The sequence below is a fragment of the Barbus barbus genome, assembly GCF_936440315.1.
Source record: "Barbus barbus genome assembly, chromosome: 14".
In the NCBI taxonomy this organism is placed as follows: domain Eukaryota; kingdom Metazoa; phylum Chordata; class Actinopteri; order Cypriniformes; family Cyprinidae; genus Barbus; species Barbus barbus.
The window spans coordinates 24,433,277-24,447,388 of NC_136742.1; the positions used below are offsets into that span (position 1 = coordinate 24,433,277).

Below are 14,112 nucleotides of genomic sequence, written 5' to 3' on the forward strand. Positions count from 1 at the left end.
GGCTACTCATAAAAATGTTCATGACTTTCCATTTAAGTACTTTTCCATGGCTTTGCAAATCGCTACTTACTAAATCCTCTGATATTTCCAGACTTCCCATCGCAGCGGGAGTCCTGCTTATTGTAAGCCTATTTCACCTATAACGGAGAGAAATTCAGAGCGAGTCTACTGCGTTAGAAGCGCATCAAGAACAGGTCCGTAAAAGCGCTGTTCCGCGGTAGGTGGTGCTAAACTCATTCACATTTTGTCTGTACCTCGGTGGGTAGTGGGTACACAGGATGATTTTAATCGCGTTGGACAGCGTCCAGCGTCACTCACAGTCTCAGCAAGTCAGCGCGCTGCGCACGAGAGCAACAACCTCATTCCTGGATATGAGGCACTAGGGGCAAGTGCGCGAGCGCAGCGCACGGGAACAATTCGCCTTCAGTTCGCTGAGAGAGAAGCGCGCGAATGGTTTTCAAACTGAAATGATTCGTTAACGGCCGTTTGAAAATGAAAATGCTTTCTCGAAAGCTGACTTTAGCTCTCGCAGCGCTGTTTTGGATAGCCGCTTTACTCTATTTCATACTGCTGAATAGCCGCAAAATACTACCTGACCAAAGAAACCAGCAACCGCAAGTCAAAGAGGTGAGTGATACATCATGATATGTTAGAAATAACACGCCTGAATTGATTTGGGTGGTTTATTGTGTTTAAAACCTGTCAGTAACTCTTTAACTCTTTGGTTTTCGTGTTCTGACAGAAAATTTTGTAAAGGTGCGTCATTTTTACGATATATGAGACAACAATAAAGGGCAAAACAGTCCAATATGTCGTTTTTTTGTTTTAAATCTTGTTGGGTGTGGAAAAGAGGAAGGTTTAGTCAGATGAATTCCTTTTCTGAACTTATTTTGAACCACAAGGAGAAATTTAGCTTACTTTTCCCTCGGGAGACGAAATAAAATGCTTTGTGATAACCTTTTAACTTTTGTTTGTTGACAAATATAATTCTGTAATAGCCAATTTTGTCTCTCTTACTATTCAAGCGTGAATTTATCAGTAAATGGACGCACGGAAATGGCTTTAATGCAAGTGCGTACAAGAGGGAGCAGATATTCAATCTAGATTGAGTCAAAAGTAAATATTTAAATAGGCTGAAAGAAATTGTTGTGATTAACGCTATAAACGAACCAGTAACATTTGTACCTCTGACATTTGCTTTCATCAGCCACTTTTTGACTCCCCACAGGAAAGACAAATCACAAATTAGATCTCTCTCATTTGTTTCTCATAGACAGCAATGAGTTTTATTAAGGTTTATTTCTTAGGAGAAAGTGTCCTGTTTTCCCTTGACAGGTAATCTCTCATGTGGTTTATCTGGTCTGGAGTTTCAGAAAATTGTTTGTTTGCCATGAAGTCTGAGATTTCAGCATGAGCTCAAAAATCTAATTCTTCAAATTGTGTGCACTGTTATCCACATTCATTTTATATCTCTATATTATTACTGCAGCTGTCTCATTTGTGTCTATTTTATTCATCTTTGAGACATTTAAGGAGAAACACTTGGGACAAAACTGATTCTTAAAGAACTCCATTAAGTCTATCAATAAGCAAACTCAAGATGTTTGAACTATATAATTTTCTATATATTCATCTCCCCCTAAAACTAATTAAATATTGTTTTGTATTAAAATTTAAGATATATAAGGGCTATATAAAATAGTTTCATACGTGTGAGATTAAATGGTGATTTGAAGCAATGAATAGTTCTGTTGTTCTGAAGACATACTGGATTTTACAAGGAGGCACCAATCAATAAATAATTCCACTATTTCGTTCAATATCTATCAAGAATAAGGTAGAAAGTCATGGGAACAGAAGGTCAAGGATATTCACAAACGGTATAAAGCGAGATGATGCACATACTGTATGTTGCATTAATAAATAGATTTATCTGCTGCATTGTAGCTGTAGGATGTGTAAATTTGCAGCAAAGTCTTGTACGTCTTGTAAGTCAGTTTCTCATTCAAACAGCGGCTGGTATATGACAATAAAGTATCACTGAGGGTAATGGGGTATGGAACATGATGTATGGTGTAATATATCTCAACACTGAGCAACACTACAGGAACGGAAATATGAAAACAGTTCGCACATGCTCCTTACATCTGTACAGAGACAATGATGGACTTTTTATGGTATAATGAATGGATTTATCTCAGAAGAAATGCAGAAAGAATTAAATGGTGGATGCCTCAGTAGTGATAGATTTGGCTTTTTTTCTCAGTTTCTCTGTGCATCCTTGTGCGAGTATGTAAAAAAAAAAAAAGTTAAACAGTTAATGTGGCCTTGAAAACCGCCAAGAGATCTATTTTGCAGACACTCCCCCTTTAAATACAACTAAGCGCTGGGAGATAAATGTCTACTTTAGTATTTTGTGTTGAACATCATGTTTCCATTTGCTGTTTGCTTCAATATCTATTTTCTGTAATAACCCTGACAGGGAAGGCTGAACCTGTAATAGCTGTTATTGGCGAGGAGGAATGTCAAATACAGGGTTGGCGCAGCGGCTGTTGAGGTGAATGCGGTGTGTGTCACGGTGGCCAGTGTGTTCAAACCATTCATCAAATGGTGGTGACATATCACTCAGATTCGATGGGGAGATACTCCCCCATCAACAGAGTGATGCATTATCTTTATAATGGTAAGGGAGGTCTGAGATATCACCCATGACATGTGCTATTACCATGATTCATGGCAGATATGTCCCACAATACAGATTACACAAGCAGACAGTGTTGTTGTGGGGTATATTCCCAGAGGCTTTGTGTCACTGGCGTTGAGGTGTTAGACCGGACAGATGGAGTTTGATGGACTCATCATTTGCCTGCACATGAATTCTGACAGAACATTGGAATGAATAATTTTAATGCAACAACGCAGACCAATTTTACAGTCATGCATGGCTTCTTTACTTGCTGAGAATGTGCTGAGGCCTTTTAAAAAAAGGAGCAGGGTTTCAAAAGAAGTTCAGATGTGTGGTTTTGTGCATTGCAAGAGGGCAGAGGCTTTGGTGGAGTAGAACGCTCTATAAAAAGGACCCACACAACCACACATGCAGAGTACAGACGACAGGACAGGGAGGATCCAATTACCACTTCCTCAGTCTGTCCTCCTCCTCTCATTAGAAGGCTGAGCTCTGTGGGAGCCGGGGAACACTGAGCCCCAAACGCGGCACAGCTCAAATGCCCTGATCAGTGACTGTGGAGCATCAAGGAGCAAATGATTTCAGCGGGGAGTGTGGGGGTGGGTGCGCGAACGCTGCCTTTTGAAGGCGAATAAAATTGTTAAGCTGATAGGAAATTTGACACATTGATTCAGAACCTGTCATCTTTTTTTTTTCATGTGCTAATTAAATTCTGTTTCTATTACTGAGTATGCTTAATCATTAAAATAATTCATTTTTGCAGTGAGTCATTGTGCTCTAATCCAAAGTGTCTAGATTAACAACGATGTTACATTTTTACTAGCGCTCTCACCTTTTGTCATTTAAACATTAGCTCAGCCTGAAGGCTTGACATGTCGCTTTAAAGTTTCTAGGCTGTTTTAGACAAACTCAGAATGGATGAAGTGCCTGTGGTGTTGAGTAATAAGAACTAAAGACTGGACCATACTAGGCATAGTATATTACACAACTTTTTTTGCAGTACGAGTCATTGCTGAATGCCGAAAGTCAGTTTGCAGATTTTAGGCAGTCCGGTTTAATACATTTCACAGACTATGAATCCATCCGGTCAGAGGATATCAAACATATATTTAATATTTTAGGCTATTTTAGAACACACCAGTTGCATCCAAAATTGCAATGTTTGGTGGGAAACTTACTTTGTGACAATTAAAAAAAAGTACACTCTATATGGTGTGACTATAGGTATTATTAAATGTGGACATACTACATCCGCCATGTTGTTACTGTCATGTGCCTACCAGTGTCAGTTGTTGCTTCACTGCCATTCACAACTCGTCTTCCATGACCTGATGAGATGGTAAAGTGTCCATCAAATGTGTACTTTAAAATCTTGGCAGAAGTAATAGGTCATCTGGGCACTTTCCAACGCTTTGCTGAATGGATGGATGTTTTTTGTTTTGCATATTGTGAATTTTGACCTACTCTTTTAATGTACTTTATTTTTTATTTAATTTTTTTTCCTATTTTTAAACATAACACAAATAAATATCTCAGTTTTGTGAGAACTATGGGAGTTTTGTGCAATAAAAGTTAGAGATATTTTGCCTATATATTTGTTGAATATCTGCCAGGAAATCAGTTGAAGAGCTGTGCGTTCTTGGATTGAGTCTGCATTGTTGGGCTCTGTACACAAACAGACATTTTTAGCTGTTGCTCACTGAGTTTTTTTAGTGCCTCATGGTTGGCATTGCATTTCTAAATTAGCAAGCCAACTAAAAAAAATAGTCTTTTAAAAACCATCTGTTTTCTGTTCATTTTGTTGCTCTGTCCACTTGTCCAAAATCGACTCCACGAGAGACTCGTTTGATTGGGGTCCCTAATTATTCAAATGTGATTTTGAAAATATGTAGTTTTACATATCCCTAATGAGAACATTTACATATTGTTTGTATTGAGAATGTGTGTATCTGCATTTCAATATCAGCCTGACTTTTAGACAGACAGAAACCACCAATATTATCTGATACTGATATGACTTGGAGACCAAATTGGTGAGTGGAATTGAAAGCCCTGCCATTATCACGCTAAGCAGTCTAAAGAAACAGACATGTGCAATTACCCACCTCTATTACTGGCTGTAAAGATGCTGTTGTGGCTGTTGTAAAGCAGCAGGCCATGACATCCTAAGCACACATGCAATACTGTGAAAAGGCGTGTGAGCTCACTGGTGAATTCTTAACTCATTGTGTTTACAATGCCCTGAAGTCCACTTACTCTAGAAGTACAATTTAATAGCTCTATATTAATGCTGTTGTTTTATTGCAAAAAAGAGAGTATAAAGTTTCTTGAAATGATTCCAAGTGGGAACTTTTAAGGCCAATTCACACTGCACTGACAGATGCAGACAAATGTCAACAAGACACGCTCATTGGGTTTTGTCCGATCAGTGTTACCTCTGTTGGCTTTAGTTGGCACTTGTTTTTGCTGATTGAACATGTTGAATCAGTGTTTGTCTGGATTTGGAATGTCTCAGAAGTGATACTTTAAATGACCCAGAGCCATAGAGAGAGAGAGAGTTGCGACAACTCTGTTGACTCCAATGGACTGTTTTTTTCACTGCTATGGCGGATCATGAAGCCGCTCAATAGTTCCCAGAAGTCAGCTCTCATACTATCAGCGTCGTAGAGAATCAGCAGAAGAGACCGCTGTGATGAACTTTTAAAAGGTAAGAAATTTATAGAACAAAATTGTGTATTATCAACACAGCTTATCAAATTACCTTGTGCATTAAAAACCTTGTACATATTATTATTATTATTATTATTATTAGATTATTCCTCAATTAGTAGATTTACAGGATGCTATTCATTCTCTTCATGCAGTTTCATTAGTTGTTGTGTAATTAAGGCTTTTAAACGTGATTTCTGCTGGTGGGGAGTTATTTAAAAGACTTGGATTTATTGCAAAGGATGCTGATGGACCTAAGTGAGAATAAAAAAAGTTTAATATATGTATAGCGTAATTGTTTTTTTTTTTTTAATCTGTTTATTGAACTTTCATAATAATAACAAGATACAGATACAGGAGAATCGTGAAAAAATATTTTTCACACCCACCCTCCCACCCCCTAGAGGAGGAAAAAAAATAATAATAAAAAAAAAATAATAATCAAACTAAATAAAACAAAAATAAAGTAGAAAAAACACAATACATATTGTAATAATAAAGAATGTCAAGCATAATGTCTCGAGTATAGCATGTGTTGGAGCATTAAAGTTTAGACATTTCAACCATTTATCAAATGTATGCTTATACTTCCACAAGCAGAACCTTACAGCTAGAAAGTATATACATATAAATATGTAAGTATCCACACATATAATCACATACTCCTAACCAGATTCAAGCCATGATCATAAAAACATCTTAATGCTTAGGTTGACACACTCTAAAGGAAGTACCGACATATTCAGAAAAAAAAGTAATGAAGGGATCCCAGATCTCAGAAAATATACCAGTGTTGCCTTTTAATGTATATCTAATTTTTTCCAAATGAATGAAGCTCAAAACATCTCTCATCCAGTCATCGAATGATGAGGGAATTTTTGTTTCCACAGCAGAAGAATGCGCCGTCTAGCTAATAGTGTTAAAAAGGCAAACGTCTTTGCAGTATTTCCAGGCAAACCATTGACATTTGAAGAAAGTCCAAAAAGTGCAACCAAAGGCCAAGGTTCGATCTTTTTCTTTGTCACTAAAGAAAAACTATTAAAGATTGATAGCCAAAAATAAGTTATGGATGGACATAACCAAAACATATGTAGGCCTATTAAATCTGCAGGGGCCTGATGGCAACGATCACAGAGAGGATCAATACCAGGCTTGATTTTTGCCAACCTCACTTTTGTCCAGTAAATTCGATGAATACATTTTAATTGGATAAGACTATGACGTGCACAGATAGAGGAGGTGTGAACCCGGGACAGAATCTGGTTCCAAGTCTCGTCATCAAATGTGAGGGAGAGATCCGACTCCCATTGTTGTTTAATAAAAGAGAGAGAGGAAGTGGAGATGGAGGAAATCAGCCTGTATAGCGTAGACAACACACCCCTTTTATCTAAGGCTACTTCAAGAATCTGATCAAGGGGAGATTTTGGAGGAAGATTCATGTATAGCATAATTTTAGAACATTTCTGCCATATGAACATTAGTTTGACACAGTTACACCTGTTACCAGAACTCTTATTTGTAATGTAGAAACATTCATTTTAAGAATAATTTTTTTTATTATTTTATTATTTGTATAATAAAAAGTGCTATACAAATACATGTGAATTGAACTAAATTTGATGCATTATTTTTTCTCCTCTCCATGTCAGTAGGGAAACCATAAATTCCCACTCCTTTCTGTGAGTGACTGGGGAAAGGGAAGTGGTGTGTGGCCAAGTATGGTGACCCATACTCGGAATTTGTGCTCTGCATTTAACCCATCCAAGTGTACACAGAGTAGTGAACATACACCCAGAGCAGTGGGCAGCCAATGCTGCGGCGCCCGGGGAGCAATTGGGGATTGGGAGCCTTGCTCAAGGGTCTCACCTCAGTCGTCGTATTGAGGGTGGAGAGAGTGTTGGTTATTCACTCCCCTGCCTACAATCCCTGCTGGACCTGAGACTCGAACCCACTACCTTTGGGTTACAAGTCATTAGGCCATGACTGGAGCACTCCCATGCAGCACAGCAAACTATATTGGAGACTGTTCAAGGACAACATGCTTTATAGTATGTAAATAAGTGCATAACAAAAGTCAACATACATAAAATATGATTAAATGTGTAAAAATGTTTTAAGCTGTTTTAAATTTTAATATAATGCAAATATATTTTTATATATTAATAATTGAGGGGTGCACAAGAATCAAAAACATTAAACAAGGTTAATTTCCAGTTAATCTTAAAGTATCTTCATTTATTTGGAATGAAAGGCTAACATTTACCATGAGATTAGTAAAACGACAATGAACATTAAGATGCGCTTGCACTTGATTAACATACAAGTTGTTAGAACAAACACACACACATTATATTTATACAGAGAGGCTGGTTACCTTGGTAAAAGACCATGATGTCGTTTATATAGCAAACATGGACTTTTACCATGGTAACATCAGGCTAAAATGTGTTAACATGGCAGGTAAAGATAGCTGACCACATTAATCCTCAAATATTAGCAGATTTTATATTTTAAAAACAACAGTGATACAACTACATGTGTACATGACCAACCGGTAAGCCCCTCCCCTCGAACGCAGACTAGCCAATGGCAGTCGAGTATCAGTTGCACGGGGAGTGGAACTGAGACATCTTTAGGTTTCAGCGCCATAGAGAAACAGAAGATCCGAAGCTTGCATCGATTTTATGGGGTTTATGCTTCAAAAATGGGAAAAAAAAAACGATGTGCCTGCGGTATTTGTAACACTGATTCCAGGTATCCTGAGAGGATAGGCAATATAATTTATTTTATTCTATTTCCTAAACCCAAACAAAACAGAGCAAGCATTCAACTCATCCCAATGAAGACGAAAACGTAAATTTTTTGTTGTTGTCATACTCTCATTAAATTACAGTTTTCATCTGCTCTAGCAGAACGTTAAAGTCATCTTGCGTTTCAGCAAGGTATCTCCGGCTAAAACTAGCTAATGTTAAAGTTAGTGAGTCCATGCTAATGTACAAACCTAAATAGTGAACTGTTGTCGTGTCTTGTACAGTGTAGGGCAAAAACACATAAACGAAAGTCTACATTTCACTGTCTCTTGATATTAAACTGGTTAAATGTAAATTAATATAATCTTACCCTGCGGTACATGAATAGTATTGATCCAGGATTTTTTCATCTGCAATTGTGACGACCGTAATATGAGACTTCTCCCACTTGCATTGTGATCTGTAAACCCTCGCTTCCAAATTAATGCCCACAATATTTATTTTAAAATCTTTTATATCCCTCCATGGCATATTTAAGTACCACTTGAATGGTGGCCCTTCTGTGTCCAAAATTTATCAAAAAGATATAGGGACAATGTTTTCACACTTCAATTGGTCAATTGGTTGGCTGTCGCCATTGGTCTGCGTCTGTTGGCACAGTGTGAATTAGCCTTTAAGATGTGGTTTGTGCTTTATGACTTTTGCATACTTTTATTTTCGGGTACCTTTTTAAATTTAAGAATACCTTTTCTGATTATACTTGTTGTATTCTTTACATGTCTGCACATGACCTTCATTAAAGCTCATATTTTGAAAAATTCTGTGCCTTTTAAAATGAAACAAAGGTAATTTTCTCATCATATTCTCTGTATCCCCTTAGTCCTAATTAGCAATACCTCTGAAACTGCATCTGTCATAAACATGGCTTATTGATTTATGATATGTGTTTTCATTGTAACAACCCTCACGATTGTTATAAGCAGAATCTCTACACAAATTCGAATGCTAGTGGCAGTTATTTCCATGGAGGGCAGTAGCTGCATTTGCAAAAGCACGAGAGGAGGCGGCATCATCATCAGTCAGCATTCATACAGGCATCTGGGGAGAAACTAGCAACCTGCTGGCATGGGTAATCACCAGCCCCAACCATAACCAACAGCTTCCAGCCCCCTTAATGGTCTAACATCAGCAAAAAAGCTCAAGGAAATAATAAGTGGGAAAACATGGAAACTCTCAAGCTGCTGTCGGTGCAGAATGTGGAGGTTTATTAAATTATGATTGATATGGCCTTATGGATTTCACGACGTAGTGTGTTCAACCCTCAATATTAGTGACTACAGCTTGCTGTGTGCCTCATATTTTGAGGGGATTGGTGTGATGGTGCTGCAGAATGCTGAAATATTAATGAATTTCTTATGATAATTGAGAATATTGCCCACAGCAACTTTGTTTACTTTTTCCCACTCTTTTAAATAGTTTACTGAATGTGTTTTTCCACCTAGTGAACATGCTCATATCAGAGTCTTGGGTTTCGCAGTGGATTATTATTATTTTTAAATTTGAAACTCAAAGATGCTAGGATTTCAGACCTATAGGGATGACTTATAGTTTTCTGATGGCAAAAACTGAGAGACTTAGGAGGAGCTTCTTCCCCCAGGCCATCAGGCTCCTAAACTCTAACTCTGTGTCATAACATCTCTTGACTCCATGTTAACATCACTATATCAATAAGCTATTCATAATTTTTTCTACCTCATATGCTGCTATTTAAATACCATGTACAACTTTTTGCACATTCTTTTGCACATTCCTGTTATAGTACTATTTATGTCAACAACATACTGACCTACACATTTATATTCATATTTTTTTATCTTTTATTTTATTCTTTTTATTTATTTATTTTTCTACTTTTCTTTTTCTTAATATTTATCTATACAATTGCACTGTCCTTGGAGTGGACCTGACTTACATTTCACTGCTGGTTATACTCTGTATAATTGTGTATGTGACGAATAAAAAAAAATCTTGAATCTTGACTTAAGTAACCTGAAGTGTCACAGACTTCAAACATTTCTGTGGAACAAGACAACAGGCAGTGAAACACAAATAGGCTAAATAATTACAATTAATCTGCTTTGTTTCCATTATTCTGTAGATCTCAGATGCTGAGTGGGATGACCAGCTGGAAGAGTTTGAAGAAAAAAGCTACCTCAATGCTCACAAATGGAAGCCAGGCCAGGACCCCTACAGTCTGTATGCCTTCAATCAAAGAGAGAGCGAGAGAATCCCCAGCAACAGAGTGCTTAGAGACACCCGACATTACAGGTAAGCCCTGTGTGTGTTTGTGTGTGTGTGTGTGATCTATATTTAATAGTTATTTTACATAAAGTTATTTTGAAATAAGAGGCTGCATTTATTTGATAAAAATATAATAAAACAGTAATATTGTAAAATATTGTTACAGTTTAAAATAATATTTTTTTCCAATAAACTTTTCTTTAATTAATTAAAATAAAAAAAAATCTTACTGACCCCAAACTTTGGAATGGTATAATAAGTTTTTGGTAGAATTATTCAATAATTTTGAGATTGCTCTTTTGTATTATCAGCTTTTAGCTCTATTTCAGTGATTGCACAGACAAAACTCTATTTATTTTACTGCACATTTGCCACAACCACATTTTTTTCTCTCTCTGTCATATGCAATAGCCAACAAATGAAAACTAACTAAAAAGAGGTGGATTGGTGCTGTTTCAGAAATTCAGTAGATAGGATTAACTTGATTGTTAACATGCTTTCATTTGCATTGGTAATTGAGCTTCTTTATGAATGCTCTCTGTGATATTTGGCAGCACTCGGTGACAACATGACCGCATGCTATTTGCTATTTCATGAAATTAGACCGCTCCTGGCCACAGTACATTTTTCACTCTCTGCAGCACTGTGGGAGGTCACTCACTCATTAGTGCATGTCACCTTTGTCAGTCAGAGTGCCACATTTCTTTTTGCATGTATTTCTGGATTATTTTCATGTTTACCATGTTTACACCTGATATTAACATCCATCTCAGTTAATCAGATCAGCTGTGACAGATTTTCTCATGTTTGTACCTCATGTGATCACCTGTGAACAGATTTCTTTGAGGGGAATGTGTCATGTTGATTGAGTGCAAAAAAAAAAAACTACAATGTACCTTACAAATATACTTGACATTTTAAGCTCAGTGCTAATGTTATGCTTACAGGGATTCTCAGGTACTGTATTTGCATGTATTGAATGGGCTTTTCTAAATTATTCTCTTTCAAAGCTACACTTAACCAACAATTTAAAATCTCTTTGTTTTATTGCAATGGATGGTTGATAGATGAGTAGGCGGTTCTTCGTTGTTGTTCCAGACACTTCAGGATACATAATCAATTGCCCCTTTCACACAGTAATACCAGTAAATTGCCGTAAAATTACCGTAAAGACTTTACCGGTAAATTCAAAAATGCGCTGATCACACAGGCAACGGCGTTCCGTCTTTTTGCCAGTAAAGCACCATTGACACATCGGTTTCAAATTACCGGTAAATTCTGTGACATCATTAAACGGAAATGACCTCTAAATATCTGCGCATCCCAGTGTTGTGTTTGTAAACATGGAGGGGTATACGCGGTCAGTGTTTTTGTTGATGTTTCATTTTTGTGTCAAATGTTCACATTCATGCAGCTTCTTTTGGCCAAGAGACATCACATTACACGACTTCAAACACAGCACGGAGTAAATTCGTCATCTGCGTCAGAATGTTATAATTGGCCTAGAGCTGTTGAAGTTTTCATTTCAACGGCTCTAGATTGGCACGGAGTACGTCTTACATCAAGTTACGTCATTTGGGCTGCCTTGTTGAGCACAGTGGCACTGAGAAAATTATATTTCACACACTTTTAGCTCTTTTTTTCCCCAAAAGTAATAGGATTGGTCCAACGAATCGTTTAGTTTGTAATGCGTACCGAACCGAAAGCCTCGTACCGAATGGTTCAATACGAGGATGTGTATCGTTACACCCCTAGTCTTAAGTGTTTTTGACTATCCCTAAATATGTAGAATTGAACAGCGCATGTGATCAGATGTTAAATCCAAGTATAAACAGGGTCAAAGTCTCATGTTTACACAACTGATGAATCTTTTATTTGCATTTCCTGAATAAACAGAACTTTGATCATACCTTTCTCAGCATCATATCTGAGTTCATTTAGTCTGAGTCATTTACTTTTATGTAAAGTTTTTAGTATTTATTAGGTTAGGCCCAGATGAAACATGCAGACTTTTTTTGCATTTTCTTAAAAATAAATGCAAATCCTTAATATACAATAAAAATATAAAAGCAGTATACATATTAGTAGACTAGGCTTATTATATATTACAGTTAACTTACATCTTGTAACTGTAGTAACCTTATTGGGGTCTAGTAAACATCATATGGACACCTTTCTGAGAATTGTAGATGTATTTCCCAATGTGGGTCCACAGACCCACTCTTTTGTCAACAGAGAAAATTATTGATGAATGTGCCTTGTCAACTAACACCTAACCATGGGTTATTCTCCGTTGCACATTCTCCAAAAAATATGCAGGTATATGTCAGGTTTATGAGAAATCATCGAGAGAGATTTTGGGACCTCTCTAGTGGTGCAGTATTATTCTCTATAAAATAATTCATGCTGGGGCTTGGAGACAGTAGAGAGAATCTCCGATAAAAGGTGAGGAGGCGGCTCATTATGCAGACCCAGTGCTCTAATGCTATACTCTCTCTCTTTCTTTCGCTGTGTTGTCTATTTTCTATGTAGCCCTCGTTTCTTCCTTCCTCTTACATGACTCAAATGCCTTTGTAATTACAGTAGGAACACCGCACTCATTGTTCATGCTGTTGTTGACCAGTAGCAATATTGAAATTTCCAGGGAAATGCAATCAAAGTGCCAGCGTTACCTCTTAATTAACTTAAGATGAAATTGAACAAACAAAGGATAATTCTACCGTTCTGGCAGGAGCCACTGTTTCATTGTGGCTTTGGACATCAGCATAGCTGCAAGGTATTTGTTAGTGTTGACTATATTTGGTCAATAAATATAACCTTGCCAGATTTATGTTCTCGTTTAACAAGCTTCTTGGATCTTGCTGAAATTTCTCATATACTGCATGATCAGATTAGAGTATATTAAGCAACCTAATGCAGGTTATGCTTCCGCACTGAACATTTGCACTCAGTTTACAAATTCCTTCAGGTGTCTTCTGGCAAGCTTAGTCCTATCAATGTGGAGAAGGTGCTACGTCTCAGACTAAGCTGGCAGAGCATTCTATCAAACGCAGAATGAGACTTTGACAGCCATCTGTGGCAAGACCCTGGTCCTTTCACTTAGCCTGGTGCCTGAACCTTATTTTGCTGCAGAGAAAAGAGCCACCACCAGAGGAAATTAGCATGAACCTCAATTCAGAAGGACTTCCATTCCTCAAGGGCTAATAACTGATAAGCTCTGGCGCCAGGAGCTTTGCAAATGTTGTCCATTAAAGCTGCCATTTATTCAATTCAAAAAGAGGCTTCCGAGTCACCGTGATGAACCACCAAGGAGGGGGTGGAATATAACCATAGCAAAGATGGTCTGTAGTTTTTAAGATTACTAAAACACTATAGTTTGACTTGATGAATTTCACTGAAAGTGAAGATTCTGTAAAGTGCACTTACATTTTTACGGTCTACTTGGCACCTTCTTCCAGAAAACAGGATATTTTCATGATGTCCTGTTTTAAATTGTTACATTTTATACAACAGTTAGTGCTGGTCTTTGAATCCTAAAATGATTAGTCATATAGCTGCTATGATATTCCAACAGCACTGGAACTTTGTGGTTTTCTGTGACTCTTTCTGCTTTTTATGAGCGAGTCGTTGAATCATTCATTCTGTTGATTTGTTCAGGAACAAAAC

At 37.3% G+C, this 14,112-nt stretch overlaps 1 protein-coding gene across 1 annotated transcript in view; it reads left to right on the forward strand.

Annotated features, from left to right (window-relative positions):
- The first annotated feature begins 252 nt into the window (after positions 1 to 252).
- The window catches only part of LOC306879871 (polypeptide N-acetylgalactosaminyltransferase 14-like), a 51,592-nt gene continuing 37,732 nt past the window's right edge, over positions 253 to 14,112 (forward strand). The window contains exons 1-2 of the mRNA XM_079433094.1: positions 253 to 627; positions 10,304 to 10,473. Coding sequence (XP_079289220.1) covers positions 493 to 627; positions 10,304 to 10,473 — 305 coding nt within the window. The 5' untranslated portion in view covers positions 253 to 492. The remainder of the gene's footprint in view (positions 628 to 10,303; positions 10,474 to 14,112) is intronic.